The sequence below is a fragment of the Pseudorasbora parva genome, chromosome 21 (genome assembly GCF_024679245.1).
Source record: "Pseudorasbora parva isolate DD20220531a chromosome 21, ASM2467924v1, whole genome shotgun sequence".
NCBI classification, from domain to species: domain Eukaryota; kingdom Metazoa; phylum Chordata; class Actinopteri; order Cypriniformes; family Gobionidae; genus Pseudorasbora; species Pseudorasbora parva.
Window position 1 is genome coordinate 139,436 of NC_090192.1, and position 18,065 is coordinate 157,500.

The 18,065-nt window shown below is 47.9% G+C and overlaps 2 protein-coding genes and 3 non-coding genes across 6 annotated transcripts in view; 2 read left to right on the top strand and 3 right to left on the bottom strand.

Annotated features, from left to right (window-relative positions):
• Nucleotides 1–309: 309 nt before the first annotated feature.
• On the top strand, nt 310–382 carry trnar-ucg (transfer RNA arginine (anticodon UCG)). The gene has a single exon. It is a non-coding gene; the product is annotated as a tRNA-Arg (tRNA).
• A 655-nt stretch (nt 383–1,037) lies between these two features.
• Nucleotides 1,038–9,894, bottom strand: mrpl58 (mitochondrial ribosomal protein L58). Of its 2 annotated transcripts, none has more exons than XM_067429522.1 (6): nt 9,519–9,894; nt 9,408–9,435; nt 9,106–9,165; nt 1,516–1,598; nt 1,253–1,422; nt 1,038–1,181 (listed from the first exon to the last, which is right to left on the bottom strand). In XM_067429522.1, the coding sequence occupies exons 1-6, from the start codon at nt 9,738–9,740 to the stop codon at nt 1,097–1,099; spliced, it is 648 nt and encodes a 215-aa protein (XP_067285623.1). In that variant the 5' UTR covers nt 9,741–9,894; the 3' UTR covers nt 1,038–1,096. The 2 variants fall into 2 exon arrangements, with proteins under 2 accessions (XP_067285623.1, XP_067285622.1); XM_067429521.1 differs by having other exon boundaries at nt 9,408–9,438.
• Nucleotides 9,895–10,602: 708 nt separating this feature from the next.
• On the bottom strand, nt 10,603–10,674 carry trnaq-cug (transfer RNA glutamine (anticodon CUG)). The gene has a single exon. It is a non-coding gene; the product is annotated as a tRNA-Gln (tRNA).
• Nucleotides 10,675–10,958: 284 nt separating this feature from the next.
• trnar-ccu (transfer RNA arginine (anticodon CCU)) lies at nt 10,959–11,031 on the bottom strand. The gene has a single exon. It is a non-coding gene; the product is annotated as a tRNA-Arg (tRNA).
• A 211-nt stretch (nt 11,032–11,242) lies between these two features.
• The window catches only part of wdr45b (WD repeat domain 45B), a 12,676-nt gene continuing 5,853 nt past the window's right edge, over nt 11,243–18,065 (top strand). Inside the window, exons 1-6 of the mRNA XM_067429231.1 lie at nt 11,243–11,469; nt 13,009–13,083; nt 13,248–13,349; nt 14,063–14,150; nt 14,489–14,583; nt 17,385–17,575. Of these exons, the coding sequence (XP_067285332.1) occupies nt 11,403–11,469; nt 13,009–13,083; nt 13,248–13,349; nt 14,063–14,150; nt 14,489–14,583; nt 17,385–17,575 (618 nt within the window). The 5' untranslated portion in view covers nt 11,243–11,402. The remainder of the gene's footprint in view (nt 11,470–13,008; nt 13,084–13,247; nt 13,350–14,062; nt 14,151–14,488; nt 14,584–17,384; nt 17,576–18,065) is intronic.

Genomic DNA, 18,065 nt, shown 5'->3' on the forward strand with positions numbered 1-18,065 from the left:
CTAGAGCCTCATCAGTTCTGTTTAAAATGTCAGGACTCAGGAGTAGTTCAAATTGTTTCTATAATGCGCCTAACTTTATAGCCATTTGACTTATACCCATTCCTCTGTAACAGCCCGCGGTCTCGTCCCACTTTTGGATTGTTTGGCTTCCCATAGTTTTGTTTTGTCGTTTGAGCGCTGTTAAGACGAGCTACTAACTAATTAATAATTAATTAATATCATCACATGATAAATGAAAACTGACGAGGTAAGCGCGTTACTGGACTCAGTTAGATGAAAACCATGTAGTTGTACTGCTCCGTTTACGTCGACCGCGTGGCCTAATGGATAAGGCGTCTGACTTCGGATCAGAAGATTGAGGGTTCGAGTCCCTTCGTGGTCGTTCTTTTTTTCATTTCGGTTTATTAATAAGTAAAAAATTGTGATATAATTTAAATGTTAAAACTGTGCAAGTGTTTTTCAAAACGAAGTATAAACTGATGTGAACTAACGCTGGACCGTCAGTCTGTGAGCGGCTCATGCCATCACCATTATCGCGATGCTCCGCTGAGGGGCAGCAGCGGCAGCAGAGTGGCGCAGCGGAAGCGTGCTGGGCCCATAACCCAGAGGTCGATGGATCGAAACCATCCTCTGCTAAAGTGCTTTTATTCCTCACCGAAGCAGATGACTTACCTGTAATAATGTATCACACTAAAATGTATTATGTGAAAAATAATAGCTTGTTCTTTACATTTTATTCTGTTTCATTCGCATTTTAAAATGGCCAGAGAACTCAACTGGTTGAGTGATGGGGTTTTGCTACTGCGTCATACAAACACCTTTAGCTCAAGTTAAAACAGTCATGCCCTCTATTAACAGTCAAAGCAAACACACCGTGTAAACCGGCTCTTTGCTTTAATACAGGTTTACAGTTTATCAAATCTGGCTTCAAATCTAAAATAAAAACACATTTCTAAAGTAATCTGAATTATAAATATATATTCCATTATATGCTTTGCATTACATACAGTAAAAAATACACCACTTTTACAATGAGATATTTTGCAGTTTTATTTATTTATTTTTTATACAGAACAAATGTAATAATGTTTTGGGTTCAGTCAAAGTCGACTCGTCTCGCTTGCTTTGTTGCTGCATGTTTCTTCTTCTCTTTGAGTCTTTCCAGATTTCTTTGCTCTAACCTGTGAAGAAGAGAGAAGCATTATTGAGGCAGTGCTGCATTAGTGATGCTCTGTGACCTGTGACCTGTGACCTGTGAGCCCTGAGGGTCAGATCGTCTGGTTCTGGTTCTGGCGGCCGCTGACTCGCTTCGCTGATCATCTGGGAGATCTTCATCAGGCAGGCTCGCAGGTTCCTCTGCTGGCTTCGGCTCATCTCGGAGCTCACTATTAACTCTCCGGCTTTATTCACACGGGTTTTATTCTGTTGACACGAGTGCCGTGAGCAGTGTATGCGGCACATATGTACTGTATATTATTATTATTATTATTATTATTATATATATGTTCCCCGCACCTTCAGGAGAATCTCTCTCCGCACGTCTTCCGGAATCCATTCTGCTGTCTGCACGTGGAAGCGAACCTCTGCTTTCGTACTCACTGCAAAACAACATTCCAGAATACTGAAGGATTATTTCACTCCAAGATCTCGGATGAGGTCAGCATCAGGAAACTTTCATTCTGAACTGAACTAACCCTTGAGGACAAAGTGTATGTTTATAAAATATACATTTAATCTGAACAGACGGTACTTTATTATTTGACAAATCCATTGCTCGGTTTTAAAACACTTCTATACAGCACACACACACACACACACACACACACACACACACACACACTCGCACTCGCACACCGAACACACGCACTCGGACAACGAACACACACACTCGGACAACGAACACACACACTCGGACACCGAACACACACACTCACACACCTTCACGCACACTCGGACACCTTCACGCGCACACTCGGACACCTTCACAGACACACACTCGGACACCTTCACGCGCACACTCGGACACCTTCACAGACACACTCGGACACCTTCACGCGCACACTCGGACACCTTCACGCGCACACTCGGACACCTTCACGCACACACTCGGACACCTTCACGCGCACACTCGGACACCTTCACGCGCACACTCGGACACCTTCACGCGCACACTCGGACACCTTCACGCGCACACTCGGACACCTTCACGCGCACACTCGGACACCTTCACGCGCACACTCGGACACCTTCACGCGCACACTCGGACACCTTCACGCGCACACTCGGACACCTTCACGCGCACACTCGGACACCTTCACGCGCACACTCGGACACCTTCACGCGCACACTCGGACACCTTCACGCGCACACTCGGACACCTTCACGCGCACACTCGGACACCTTCACGCGCACACTCGGACACCTTCACGCGCACACTCGGACACCTTCACGCGCACACTCGGACACCTTCACGCGCACACTCGGACACCTTCACGCGCACACTCGGACATAGGGCTGGGCGATATGGCCCAAAAAAATTATCACGATATAATTTAGCATATCAGTCGATATCGATAAATATCACGATAAATGTAAAATCTTTATTTCTTTAAAGTTTAAAGGCATATTTTTGCTCCTGAGTGAAATATGTAGAAAACAGACAGTTAGCTGTAGTTTTAAACTATCCTTTATTGTCAAAACATGACAAACACTTCCCAAACAAGTGAACAATTTATTTAAACTGAGGTAGATTTATTTATTAAAATCTTAACTGTGGTCAGCATTTTTTTACTCAACACTATATATCAATAATATATCATTATACAGGGCTTGACAGGGCTTAAGCATGTTCATGTGCTTGTCCTTCGAACAAGTAAATCGTTCAAGCTTGTCCAAGTAAAAAATTAGCTTGTCCAGAAAAGTGTGTGTGTGTGTTTGTGTTTGTGTTTGTGTGTGTGTGTGTGTGTGTGTGTGTGTGTGTTGTAAATATAATTTATTCTGAAGCAATATTCTCACCAGTGTTCAATCAGCTTTGACATATTTAAATCTGCATATTTGTGGTTTTTATTTTTATTGAATCATTTGAAATTTGTGATATTTTCACCTTTTATAAAGAGCATTTCCCTTAATCTTATTAAATATAGGCTAAGCTTCATGTTTCATTTTATATTTGTAATTTTGATCAATACATTTAATTAAAATAAAACACTATAAGGGCTGTTAGCAATCAAATTAAATAATTTACACTGAAAAATTACAACAGCATTAAATAATGTTTTGAGATTTGTAGTTTTGAATAGACAAATAAGACATGTTGGAAAGTATGTTTAAAGATCAAATTAAACCACCAGTAGGTGGCAGCAGGTGGCCGTCTTAATGAGCGAGTCATTGAGTCGTTCATTCAAACGATTCATTCAAACAATGAATCGTTCATTTACACAGGTTGTTGTGAGACGCGTTGCGGTTCTGCTGTGAACGATTTTCGCAGCTGAAACAGAACAAATAATGCAATATTGAGCGTTTATATATTTAATTGTCTAAGTAAAACACTAAGAACGCAATCGGTCAAAAAAAAGCGTTTTAAGAAACATTTTGAGGCCCCTTCTCTTGCCTCACAGTGGATTGGTCCACCGTGCATCTCACCGACACACACACACACAAACACACCTCACCGACAGTGGGCTGGTCGGGAGAGAGAAAAGTTCAGTATTTGTGGATCTCCAGTAAGGGCTGTCTAGTCTATTTTATTCATTTTAAACACCAGATGACATTATTTCTCTTTTGATACAGGCGATGCGGAGTCATTAATACATCACCAAAGACAAACAATTATGATAGCGATGTACAAGTCCGATGTTTTAGTGATTATAGTTTGGTAACGTTAGCCTGTTGTAAATAAGTCACCCGCTACAGTTAACAAGGTAATAAGCCTGTGTGTGAATGTAGTTAATGTAGATTCACCGCTGTGTTGGGCTGCATGTTATATGGAAGGACTTTGAAGAAACACGATAATTTAATAATTAAATTCTGTGTGGTGAACGTGAACCTATGATAAGCAGTCCACGCACGTCGCTCTGTTTTATGTCGGATGGGATCGCTAAAATATCTCCAAACCACTGAAGTTGAGCGAACTAACTTGTCAACGATATCTGTGCCCCCCGAGCTGGCCGTGAGCGCTGCATTTTCTTCACTATTGCTCATTTTTATCGCTCCACTTAACTCCGATCCTCCAAGCCTGTCAGCCACAGACTGTAAACATTACCGCGTGCAGCACCCAGACGCCCGGTCTGCAATACGCATGCGCAGTATTACGCATAGCGCGTAAGCATTATATCGAGAATTTATCGACCTGTTGTTATCGTTTTATCGAGGAAAATTATATCGTGATAATTATCGTTATCGTTTTATCGCCCAGCCCTACTCGGACACCTTCACGCGCACACTCGGACACCTTCACGCGCACACTCGGACACCTTCACGCGCACACTCGGACACCTTCACGCGCACACTCGGACACCTTCACGCGCACACTCGGACACCTTCACGCGCACACTCGGACACCTTCACGCGCACACTCGGACACCTTCACGCGCACACTCGGACACCTTCACAGACACACACTCGGACACCTTCACAGACACACACTCGGACACCTTCACGCGCACACTCGGACACCTTCACGCGCACACTCGGACACCTTCACGCGCACACTCGGACACCTTCACACGCACACTCGGACACCTTCACGCGCACACTCGGACACCTTCACGCGCACACTCGGACACCTTCACGCGCACACTCGGACACCTTCACGCGCACACTCGGACACCTTCACGCGCACACTCGGACACCTTCACAGACACACACTCGGACACCTTCACGCGCACACTCGGACACCTTCACAGACACACACTCGGACACCTTCACAGACACACACTCGGACACCTTCACAGACACACACTCGGACACCTTCACAGACACACACTCGGACACCTTCACAGACACACACTCGGACACCTTCACAGACACACACTCGGACACCTTCACAGACACACACTCGGACACCTTCACAGACACACACTCGGACACCTTCACGCGCACACTCGGACACCTTCACGCGCACACTCGGACACCTTCACGCGCACACTCGGACACCTTCACGCGCACACTCGGACACCTTCACAGACACACACTCGGACACCTTCACGCGCACACTCGGACACCTTCACGCGCACACTCGGACACCTTCACGCGCACACTCGGACACCTTCACAGACACACACTCGGACACCTTCACAGACACACACTCGGACACCTTCACGCGCACACTCGGACACCTTCACGCGCACACTCGGACACCTTCACAGACACACACTCGGACACCTTCACGCGCACACTCGGACACCTTCACGCGCACAATCGGACACCTTCACGCGCACAATCGGACACCTTCACGCGCACACTCGGACACCTTCACGCGCACACTCGGACACCTTCACGCGCACACTCGGACACCTTCACAGACACACACTCGGACACCTTCACGCGCACACTCGGACACCTTCACGCGCACACTCGGACACCTTCACGCGCACACTCGGACACCTTCACGCGCACACTCGGACACCTTCACGCGCACACTCGGACACCTTCACGCGCACACTCGGACACCTTCACGCGCACACTCGGACACCTTCACAGACACACACTCGGACACCTTCACGCGCACACTCGGACACCTTCACGCGCACAATCGGACACCTTCACGCGCACACTCGGACACCTTCACGCGCACACTCGGACACCTTCACGCGCACACTCGGACACCTTCACGCGCACACTCGGACACCTTCACAGACACACACTCGGACACCTTCACGCGCACACTCGGACACCTTCACGCGCACACTCGGACACCTTCACGCGCACACTCGGACACCTTCACGCGCACACTCGGACACCTTCACGCGCACACTCGGACACCTTCACGCGCACACTCGGACACCTTCACGCGCACACTCGGACACCTTCACGCGCACACTCGGACACCTTCACAGACACACACTCGGACACCTTCACGCGCACACTCGGACACCTTCACGCGCACACTCGGACACCTTCACGCGCACAATCGGACACCTTCACGCGCACACTCGGACACCTTCACGCGCACACTCGGACACCTTCACGCGCACACTCGGACACCTTCACGCGCACACTCGGACACCTTCACGCGCACACTCGGACACCTTCACAGACACACACTCGGACACCTTCACGCGCACACTCGGACACCTTCACAGACACACACTCGGACACCTTCACGCGCACACTCGGACACCTTCACAGACACACACTCGGACACCTTCACAGACACACACTCGGACACCTTCACAGACACACACTCGGACACCTTCACAGACACACACTCGGACACCTTCACAGACACACACTCGGACACCTTCACGCGCACACTCGGACACCTTCACGCGCACACTCGGACACCTTCACGCGCACACTCGGACACCTTCACGCGCACACTCGGACACCTTCACAGACACACACTCGGACACCTTCACGCGCACACTCGGACACCTTCACGCGCACACTCGGACACCTTCACGCGCACACTCGGACACCTTCACGCGCACACTCGGACACCTTCACGCGCACACTCGGACACCTTCACGCGCACACTCGGACACCTTCACAGACACACACTCGGACACCTTCACAGACACACACTCGGACACCTTCACAGACACACACTCGGACACCTTCACAGACACACACTCGGACACCTTCACGCGCACACTCGGACACCTTCACGCGCACACTCGGACACCTTCACGCGCACACTCGGACACCTTCACGCGCACACTCGGACACCTTCACGCGCACACTCGGACACCTTCACAGACACACACTCGGACACCTTCACGCGCACACTCGGACACCTTCACGCGCACAATCGGACACCTTCACGCGCACACTCGGACACCTTCACGCGCACACTCGGACACCTTCACGCGCACACTCGGACACCTTCACAGACACACACTCGGACACCTTCACGCGCACACTCGGACACCTTCACAGACACACACTCGGACACCTTCACGCGCACACTCGGACACCTTCACAGACACACACTCGGACACCTTCACAGACACACACTCGGACACCTTCACAGACACACACTCGGACACCTTCACAGACACACACTCGGACACCTTCACAGACACACACTCGGACACCTTCACAGACACACACTCGGACACCTTCACGCGCACACTCGGACACCTTCACAGACACACACTCGGACACCTTCACAGACACACACTCGGACACCTTCACGCGCACACTCGGACACCTTCACGCGCACACTCGGACACCTTCACGCGCACACTCGGACACCTTCACGCGCACACTCGGACACCTTCACGCGCACACTCGGACACCTTCACGCGCACACTCGGACACCTTCACGCGCACACTCGGACACCTTCACGCGCACACTCGGACACCTTCACAGACACACACTCGGACACCTTCACAGACACACACTCGGACACCTTCACAGACACACACTCGGACACCTTCACGCGCACACTCGGACACCTTCACGCGCACACTCGGACACCTTCACAGACACACACTCGGACACCTTCACGCGCACACTCGGACACCTTCACGCGCACACTCGGACACCTTCACAGACACACACTCGGACACCTTCACAGACACACACTCGGACACCTTCACAGACACACACTCGGACACCTTGACAGACACACACTCGGACACCTTCACAGACACACACTCGGACACCTTCACGCGCACAATCGGACACCTTCACGCGCACAATCGGACACCTTCACGCGCACACTCGGACACCTTCACGCGCACACTCGGACACCTTCACGCGCACACTCGGACACCTTCACGCGCACACTCGGACACCTTCACAGACACACACTCGGACACCTTCACAGACACACACTCGGACACCTTCACGCGCACACTCGGACACCTTCACAGACACACACTCGGACACCTTCACAGACACACACTCGGACACCTTCACAGACACACACTCGGACACCTTCACGCGCACACTCGGACACCTTCACGCGCACACTCGGACACCTTCACAGACACACACTCGGACACCTTCACGCGCACACTCGGACACCTTCACGCGCACACTCGGACACCTTCAAAGACACACACTCGGACACCTTCACAGACACACACTCGGACACCTTCACAGACACACACTCGGACACCTTGACAGACACACACTCGGACACCTTCACAGACACACACTCGGACACCTTCACGCGCACACTCGGACACCTTCACGCGCACACTCGGACACCTTCCCGCGCACACTCGGACACCTTCACAGACACACACTCGTACACCTTCACAGACACACACTCGGACACCTTGACAGACACACACTCGGACACCTTCACAGACACACACTCGGACACCTTCACGCGCACAATCGGACACCTTCACGCGCACAATCGGACACCTTCACGCGCACACTCGGACACCTTCACGCGCACACTCGGACACCTTCACGCGCACACTCGGACACCTTCACAGACACACACTCGGACACCTTCACGCGCACACTCGGACACCTTCACAGACACACACTCGGACACCTTCACAGACACACACTCGGACACCTTCACAGACACACTCGGACACCTTCACGCACACACTCGGACACCTTCACGCGCACACTCGGACACCTTCACGCACACACTCGGACACCTTCACGCACACACTCGGATACCTTCACGCGCACACTCGGACACCTTCACGCACACACTCGGACACCTTCACGCGCACACTCGGACACCTTCACGCGCACACTCGGACACCTTCACGCGCACACTCGGACACCTTCACGCGCACACTCGGACACCTTCACGCGCACTCTCGGACACCTTCACGCACACACTCGGACACCTTCACGCGCACACTCGGACACCTTCACGCACACACTCGGACACCTTCACAAACACACACACACACACTCGAATACCTTCACAAACACACAAACACACATACACACACACTCCTTACCCTTGTTGACATGTTGACCGCCCGCTCCGCTGCTCCGACAGTATGTTATCTTCAGTTTATCTTAAGACAGATTTTCAGTAGATTCAGTAATAATGACATCTGACCTCAGTTATAATGACATCATCTGACCTCAGTTATAATGACATCATCTGACCTCAGTTATAATGACATCATCTGACCTCAGTTATAATGACATCATCTGATCTCAGTTATAATGACATCATCTGACCTCAGTTATAATGACATCATCTGACCTCAGTTATAATGACATCATCTGACCTCAGTTATAATATGAGACTTACCGAGCGGGATGCGCGCGAGCTGATCGTCCTGCTAACACACAGTGATATTGAGTTCATAAGCGATGATGTTGAGTATGATTGAGTCAGATGAGAAACAGGAGCGTTCTTCACCTGTGTAAGATGCGATGCTTTCCTCGACTGTAGATAAATTACGCGCTTCGGTCGCGTTCTGTCACCGACTGCCGTTACTAACCGACGGCACGCGTTCCTCGAGCACGACAGATCGATCAATAACAAACTGAAACCTGTAACCATGGATGCCGCCGCCATGTTGAATACGAAGAACCACGTGCAAGGAAAACATCCGCTTTCTGCAATGGGCGGATACTTCATCCAGCCCACATTACACACACATGCTCTATGAGTCCTGCATAGCAGCCCTTATCTCTGCTGGAGCACATCATTCTGTTATGCGGAAAGGGTTTTCTTCCCAAAGCCACAGCTTTAAGGACTAATGTGAGCCTTATATTTGACAGTGTTTTGAGGCATTACACTGGCCTTCAGCTGCTCGACACATCAACACAGAACTTTTCAAAATAGCAGTGCAGGAAGAAAAAAATGTGTTAAATTATTACTTTTCACACTTTTAACAATGCTCATGAAAGTGCTAAATGTGATATTGCATCAGAGGTGAACTTATAGGCTGGGCTTCCCCCTATTTTATGTGAACATTTAATGAATAGATAAATAAATTTAATAAATAAAATTTAAATTTAACATTTAATAAATAAAAGATGAATAGATACAGTACGGCATTTTCGTCCGCTGAAAACGTGTTAGAAACCCGTAAATGGACCGAGAGCGCCATCTGCTGTTCTGCTAGAGGAAGCTGCTCGACTGCATTTGTGAGAAAGTTAAGCTGAGATCATAACAGATCAGTATCCATTTGTATGGACTAGATTTAGTATTTGTTCGAAGGTTACACGCAACGTGTAGGATGGTTTGCATTTATTTGTGAATATGTATGCTGACGCATTTATTTGCTGAGCTTTGGATTTGCACATCGCTTTCTGTTTGTTTGCGAGTCGAGTTTTCCTTTGGAAAGCAGATCGTGTTTGTTTGCAAAATGCTGGATTTGTTTGTTTAATTATGAGACTAAATTAACTCGTGTTTATTGTTTTATAAAGGCCGTGATACGGCAGATGGAACGACACCTGTAATTATCCTCCCGTGGCGAAGCGAGTTAACAATAGGAAGGTTCCACCGAGATTTGAACTCGGATCGCTGGATTCAGAGTCCAGAGTGCTAACCATTACACCATGGAACCGCTCGGTGGCGTAGCAGGCCAATGAATGCTCTTAAACATTGAAGGTTGTTTTTGCGTAGAGTATGATGAATTTAGGTTACATATCCGTGTATTTTATCCTCTATGTATTCATTGGAAACATTTTATCCATCAATGTAATATATTAGCTACATTTCATTTAAAATTAGTAACACAAAGGTAAGTTAAAAATAGAATTAACTTCATAGTTTCAATCCGGAATCACATGTGACTCGTTGAATGCTCTTTGACTATATAAATAGATTAGAAACATGGCAAAAATCAGTCACCCCAGATGGGACTCGAACCCACAATCCCTGGCTTAGGAGGCCAGTGCCTTATCCATTAGGCCACTGGGGCAGTGCCGGCTATAGGTGGAACTATTTCATACTTAACCGCTGATTCACGGACAGTTAGGGTTAGCACAGAAAACATGTTTTAAAAATAACAAAACGTGCATAAGTCATGTGAGTCAGTGTTTTGGTAATATCTGATTATTTAGAAGGCTAAGCGCGAAGAGTGTGTTTCTGCAGTGAGATCACACACAACAACACACACACACACACACACACACACACACACACAGAGAGCAGGCGCTCCGACAATTTTATTTCCTGGTTGACAGACAGTCATGATGTTAGCGCTAGCATTAGCCCACAGCTCGAGGAATGTCATCCTTTAGTTAGGCTTACAGTCTTTTCGGTTTGATTAGACAAATAACACCAAGCACTATGAATTTATTACCATCCAACCCTCACGGTAACGGATTACTTTATGCTGGATTTAACCAGGATCACGGTAAGATGTTTACTATTAGCCAACGCAAGCTAGCATCACTGAAACTCGCCCTTATGAATCAGAGGCAAGATAACTCGTATTATTGTCACACATTAAACTCATCGGTATTTTAGTTGTTGTCGCTCCACACGTCTAGCTGTGCGATATGCTGGACTTGATGAACAGGACTCTGTTGTTTTGCTTAGCAAGCTAACGAACTTTAACAGCTGATTAGCCACAAAGATCACATGAGTGTTTTCCTGTTGTCAGCGTGTTTGCATTTTGTGTTTTTTTTTATTGTAATTGACCAACAACTGTAGTTATATATGGATATCACTTGTAGCGTTATTATAAAGTGACCACATTTCACAATTTTATCAACTAAACGTTGACAGTTGTGTTAGCGGCTAACTGTAATAGCGCTATCTCTGTGACTCTCGAGGGGAGAATCTGAGCCATTGGATATTTAAATTAACATTAACACAATCCACAATGTAAAGTGTTATTAAAGTTCTTATAAATCTGATAATGTGCCTAAGTCAATATAACACAAACAGCGTTAACTGGCGCATTATAGCCGATGAATGAAGAGGTCAACGGGTTTAAACACGGATTTATGCAGGTCAGTCACAATTACAGCTAATAATCAAAACTGGGTATAATCATAACCCTTCTGAAGCTCCAGATCTCAATCAAGGCTTAAGATTAACTGCAGGTTTAAGCTGTTTTATCTTAAAGCCTATCTTCAAATATTTCAATACTATTGTTGTGTCTTGCACATCAGTAAGAGTTTTTTTTCTAAGGCACGTTTATAAAAATAAATAAATAAATAAAATAACTAAACCTTGCCTGTGAAACCAGGCCTAAATATCCACGAATCCCTTTGTTGTAGTAACTCACTAATCGCTTCCCAGGCAGACGCAAATCAAAGATTCTCAAGCCACATGCAGACTTAGGGTTTGGCTGGGTTATGGTGAGTCTGGTTAGGGTTAGTCTGGGTTAGGGTGAGTCTGGGTTAGGGTTAGTCTGGGTTAGGTTCGTCTGGGTTAAGGTGAGTCTGGGTTAGGGTTAGTTTGGGTTAGTCTGGGTTAGGTTCGTCTGGGTTAAGGTGAGTCTGGGTTAGGGTTAGTTTGGGTTAGTCTGGGTTAGGGTTAGTTTGGGTTCGTCTGGGTTAGGTTCGTCTGGGTTAAGGTGAGTCTGGGTTAGGGTTGGTCTGGGTTAGGGTTAGTTTGGGTTAGTCTGGGTTAGGGTTAGTATGGGTTAGGTTCGTCTGGGTTAAGGTGAGTCTGGGTTAGGGTTGGTCTGGGTTAGGGTTAGTATGGGTTAGGTTCGTCTGGGTTAAGGTGAGTCTGGGTTAGGGTTAGTTTGGGTTAGTCTGGGTTAGGGTTAGTCTGGGTTAGGGTTAGTCTGGGTTTTAGTTAGTCTGGTTAGGGTTAATCTGGTTAGGATTAGTCTGGGTTATGGATAGTCTGGTTAGGAGTCTGTCTCCTCCTAAAAGGGAAACAGCAGAGCCGCAGGGAATCCCAGTATTTCCCATTAAATGTGTTTTTTTCCCATCAGGATGTTTTGCGTGTGGAATGGAGAATGGCTTCAGGGTTTATAACACAGACCCGCTCAAAGAAAAGGAAAAGCAAGGTGAGTCTGCAGCCGTTCACACAGACGGCTTTATGAGTGCATGATGACTCGGTTATAGACTCACCCAGAGGACGAGCGGCTGACAAACACCATTAGCAAGAGTTACTCATTCACCATCAGCCCATTATGGGATGTTTATTGTGTGTGTTTCTCATGATCCTTAGAGTTTCTCGAGGGAGGAGTCGGTCATGTGGAGATGCTTTTCCGATGCAATTATCTGGCACTCGTTGGAGGCGGGAAAAAACCGAAGTACCCTCCCAATAAAGGTACATTTAGGCTGCGTTCACACTTGTCATGTTTGGATGGATTAAAACGAACCCTGCTGCGATTGCTCGATTAGTGCGGTTCTTTTGAAGATCTGTGAACGCTGCCATCCGAACCCTGGTGCGCACCAAACCAACGGACCGAGAGCGCTATAAAGACGGGTCTCGGTCCGCTTCCAAACCAACTCTGGTGCGGTTCGATTGATATATGAACGCAACACGGACCAAAGACATGTAAACGAACCAAAAACAGGACGTAATGTCACAAGATGAGACGCATAGTCAGCTGATTGGATGACGCGGACAGATCGGTGTATCCAGAATGAATAACGTTAACGTTTTGCGGGCAAACATAGAACATTTTATGAGCTCTTCATGAGTTCTCAGCGGGTAAAAATAATGCCATATGTACTCGCATAACATGATGGCGTTTAGTCAGCACACAGCGTTGTTCTGAATGTTCGGTAAGCAGCTCCTACGTCATATAAACCGACCAATCAGGTTGTGAGCGTCTCCCTGTGCCTTTGGTTCGGTAACTTTAGGTTCACTGTTAAAAATGCCAGTGTGAACGCTAAGCGGACCAAGACTAAACGTTTTGTTTGTTTTCAAGTGTGAATGCACCCTTAGTTTTCTAATTTATAAACATATTTGATATTAATGAAACTGTTTAGCGCAGTTGTAATAAGCAAGTAAACACACGTGTGCACCTGTGTTAGTGATGATTTGGGATGATCTGAAGAAGAAGACTGTGATCGAGATCGAGTTTTCCACCGAGGTCAAAGCGGTGAAGCTTCGGCGGGACAGGTATCTATCTCATCTACAGATCCTGCGGATGCTTTTCAACCTTTTATTCAACCTGTAATATTTGTTAGATTGTGATGCTGTAAAATGCCTATTATATGCCTCGCCATAAATCCAGCTTACTTTAACCATCTCTAACAAAAATAATTACTGCATTCTAATGTCAACACCATAACAAAAACTCCTGGAACATGTTTATATAATACGATGAGTAAACAACACTTCAGAATGTTTTTCATTAATGTAAAAACACACACACAAATCCAGAGTGTTACTGGAACACTTGACAGCACGATATAAAACATTAATAGTCAATAAGATGGCTCTTCCTTTTGTTTCAGGATCGTGGTGGTCCTGGACTCCATGATTAAGGTCTTCACCTTCACTCATAACCCTCACCAGCTGCATGTGTTCGAGACCTGCTATAACCCCAAAGGTAGGCTGTGGAGCTCGTGATGTAAGGGTTAGGCTTAGGTTAGGCTCGTGATGTAAGGGTTAGGCTTAGGTTAGGCTCGTGATGTAAGGGTTAGGCTTAGGTTAGGCTCGTGATGTAAGGGTTAGGCTTAGGTTAGGCTCGTGATGTAAGGGTTAGGCTTAGGTTAGGCTTGTGATGTAAGGGTTAGGCTTAGGTTAGGCTCGTGATGTAAGGGTTAGGATTAGGTTAGGCTCGTGATGTAAGGGTTAGGCTTAGGTTAGGCTCGTGATGTAAGGGTTAGGCTTAGGTTAGGCTCGTGATGTAAGGGTTAGGCTTAGGTTAGGCTCGTGATGTAAGGGTTAGGCTTAGGTTAGGCTTGTGATGTAAGGGTTAGGCTTAGGTTAGGCTCGTGATGTAAGGGTTAGGATTAGGTTTGGCTCGTGATGTAAGGGTTAGGGTTAGGTTAGGCTCGTGATGTAAGGGTTAGGCTTAGGTGAGGCTCGTGATGTAAGGGTTAGGCTTAGGTTAGGCTCGTGATGTTAGGGTTAGGCTTAGGTTAGGCTCGTGATGTTAGGGTTAGGCTTAGGTTAGGCTTGTGATGTAAGGGTTAGGCTTTGGTTAGGCTCGTGATGTTAGGGTTAGGCTTAGGTTAGGCTCGTGATGTTAGGGTTAGGCTTAGGTTAGGCTTGTGATGTAAGGGTTAGGCTTTGGTTAGGCTCGTGATGTAAGGGTTAGGCTTAGGTTAGGCTCGTGATGTTAGGGTTAGGCTTAGGTTAGGCTCGTGATGTTAGGGTTAGGCTTAGGTTAGGCTTGTGATGTAAGGGTTAGGCTTTGGTTAGGCTCGTGATGTAAGGGTTAGGCTCGTGATGTAAGGGTTAGGGTTAGGTTTGGCTCGTGATGTAAGGGTTAGGCTTAGGTTAGGCTCGTGATGTAAGGGTTAGGCTTAGGTTAGGCTTGTGATGTTAGGGTTAGGCTTAGGTTAGGCTCGTGATGTTAGGGTTAGGCTTAGGTTAGGCTTGTGATGTAAGGGTTAGGCTTTGGTTAGGCTCGTGATGTAAGGGTTAGGCTTTGGTTAGGCTCGTGATGTAAGGGTTAGGCTTAGGTTTGGCTCGTGATGTAAGGGTTAGGCTTAGGTTAGGCTCGTGATGTAAGGGTTAGGCTTAGGTTAGGCTCGTGATGTTAGGGTTAGGCTTAGGTTAGGCTCGTGATGTAAGGGTTAGGCTTAGGTTAGGCTCGTGATGTAAGGGTTAGGCTTTGGTTAGGCTCGTGATGTAAGGGTTAGGTTAGGTTACGTTAGGCTCGTGATGTAAGGGTTAGGCTTAGGTTAGGCTCGTGATGTAAGGGTTAGGCTTAGGTTAGGTTTGTGATGTAAGGGTTAGGCTTAGGTTAGGCTCGTGATGTTAGGGTTAGGCTTAGGTTAGGCTTGTGATTTAAGGGTTAGGCTTTGGTTAGGCTCGTGATGTAAGGGTTAGGCTTAGGTTAGGCTTGTGATGTAAGGGTTAGGCTTTGGTTAGGCTCGTGATGTAAGGGTTAGGTTAGGTTACGTTAGGCTCGTGATGTAAGGGTTAGGCTTAGGTTAGGCTCGTGATGTAAGGGTTAGGCTTTGGTTAGGCTCGTGATGTAAGGGTTAGGTTAGGTTACGTTAGGCTCGTGATGTAAGGGTTAGGCTTAGGTTAGGCTCGTGATGTAAGGGTTAGGCTTAGGTTAGGTTTGTGATGTAAGGGTTAGGCTTAGGTTAGGCTCGTGATGTTAGGGTTAGGCTTAGGTTAGGCTTGTGATTTAAGGGTTAGGCTTTGGTTAGGCTCGTGATGTAAGGGTTAGGCTTAGGTTAGGCTCGTGATGTAAGGGTTAGGCTTAGGTTAGGCTCGTGATGTAAGGGTTAGGGTTAGGTTTGGCTCGTGATGTAAGGGTTAGGCTTAGGTTAGGCTCGTGATGTTAGGGTTAGGCTTAGGTTAGGCTCGTGATGTTAGGGTTAGGCTTCGGTTAGGCTCGTGATGTAAGGGTTAGGCTTCGGTTAGGCTCGTGATGTAAGGGTTAGGCTTAGGTTAGGCTTGTGATGTAAGGGTTAGGCTTAGGTTAGGCTCGTGATGTAAGGGTTAGGGTTAGGTTTGGCTCGTGATGTAAGGGTTAGGCTTAGGTTAGGCTCGTGATGTAAGGGTTAGGCTTAGGTTAGGCTCGTGATGTTAGGGTTAGGCTTAGGTTAGGCTCGTGATGTAAGGGTTAGGCTTCGGTTAGGCTCGTGATGTAAAGGTTAGACTTAGGTTAGGTTAGGCTCGTGATGTAAGGGTTAGGCTTAGGTTAGACTTAGGTTAGACTTAGGTTAGGCTCGTGATGTAACCGCTGCACTCTCCCCTCTGCAGGTCTGTGTGTTAGGGTTAGGCTTAGGGTTAGGGTTAGGCTTAGGTTAGGGTTAGGCTTAGGTTAGGCTTAGGGTTAGGCTTAGGGTTAGGCTTAGGTTAGGCTCATGATGTAACCGCTGCACTCTCCCCTCTGCAGGTCTGTGTGTTAGGCTTAGGGTTAGGCTTAGGTTAGACTTAGGTTAGGGTTAGGCTTAGGTTAGGTTCGTGATGTTAGGGTTAGGCTTAGGTTAGGTTCGTGATGTAAGGGTTAGGCTTAGGTTAGGCTCGTGATGTAAGGGTTAGGCTTAGGTTAGACTTAGGTTAGGCTCGTGATGTAACCGCTGCACTCTCCCCTCTGCAGGTCTGTGTGTTAGGGTTAGGCTTAGGTTAGGGTTAGGCTTCGGTTAGACTTAGGTTAGGGTTAGGCTTAGGTTAGACTTAGGTTAGGCTTGTGATGTAACCGCTGCACTCTCCCCTCTGCAGGTCTGTGTGTTCTCTGCCCAAACAGCAATAATTCTCTGCTGGCGTTTCCGGCCACACACTCCGGCCACGTGCAGATCGTGGATCTGGCCAACACTGAGAAGCCTCCGGTGGACATTCCGGCCCACGAGGGGGCGCTGTGCTGTGTGGCTCTAAACCTGCAGGGCACACGCATCGCCACGGCCTCAGAGAAGGTGTACACACACACACACACACACACACACATACGCACACACGCACGCGCACACACGCATCGCCACGGCCTCAGAAGGTGTACACACACACACACACACACACACACACACACGCATCGCCACGGCCTCAGAGAAGGTGTTCACACACACGCACGCACGCACACACACGCTCGCATGCATGCACACACGCATCACCACGGCCTCAGAGAAGGTGTTCACACACAAACACACACATACATACACACACGCACGCACACACACACACACGCATCGCCACGGCCTCAGAAGGTGTGCACACACACACACACACACGCACGCATCACCACGGCCTCAGAGAAGGTGTTCACACACAAACAAACGCAAACACACACACACACACACACATACACACACACGCACGCACACACACGCATCGCCACGGCCTCAGAAGGTGTGCACACACACACACGCATCGCCACAGCCTCAGAGAAGGTGTTCACACACGCACGCA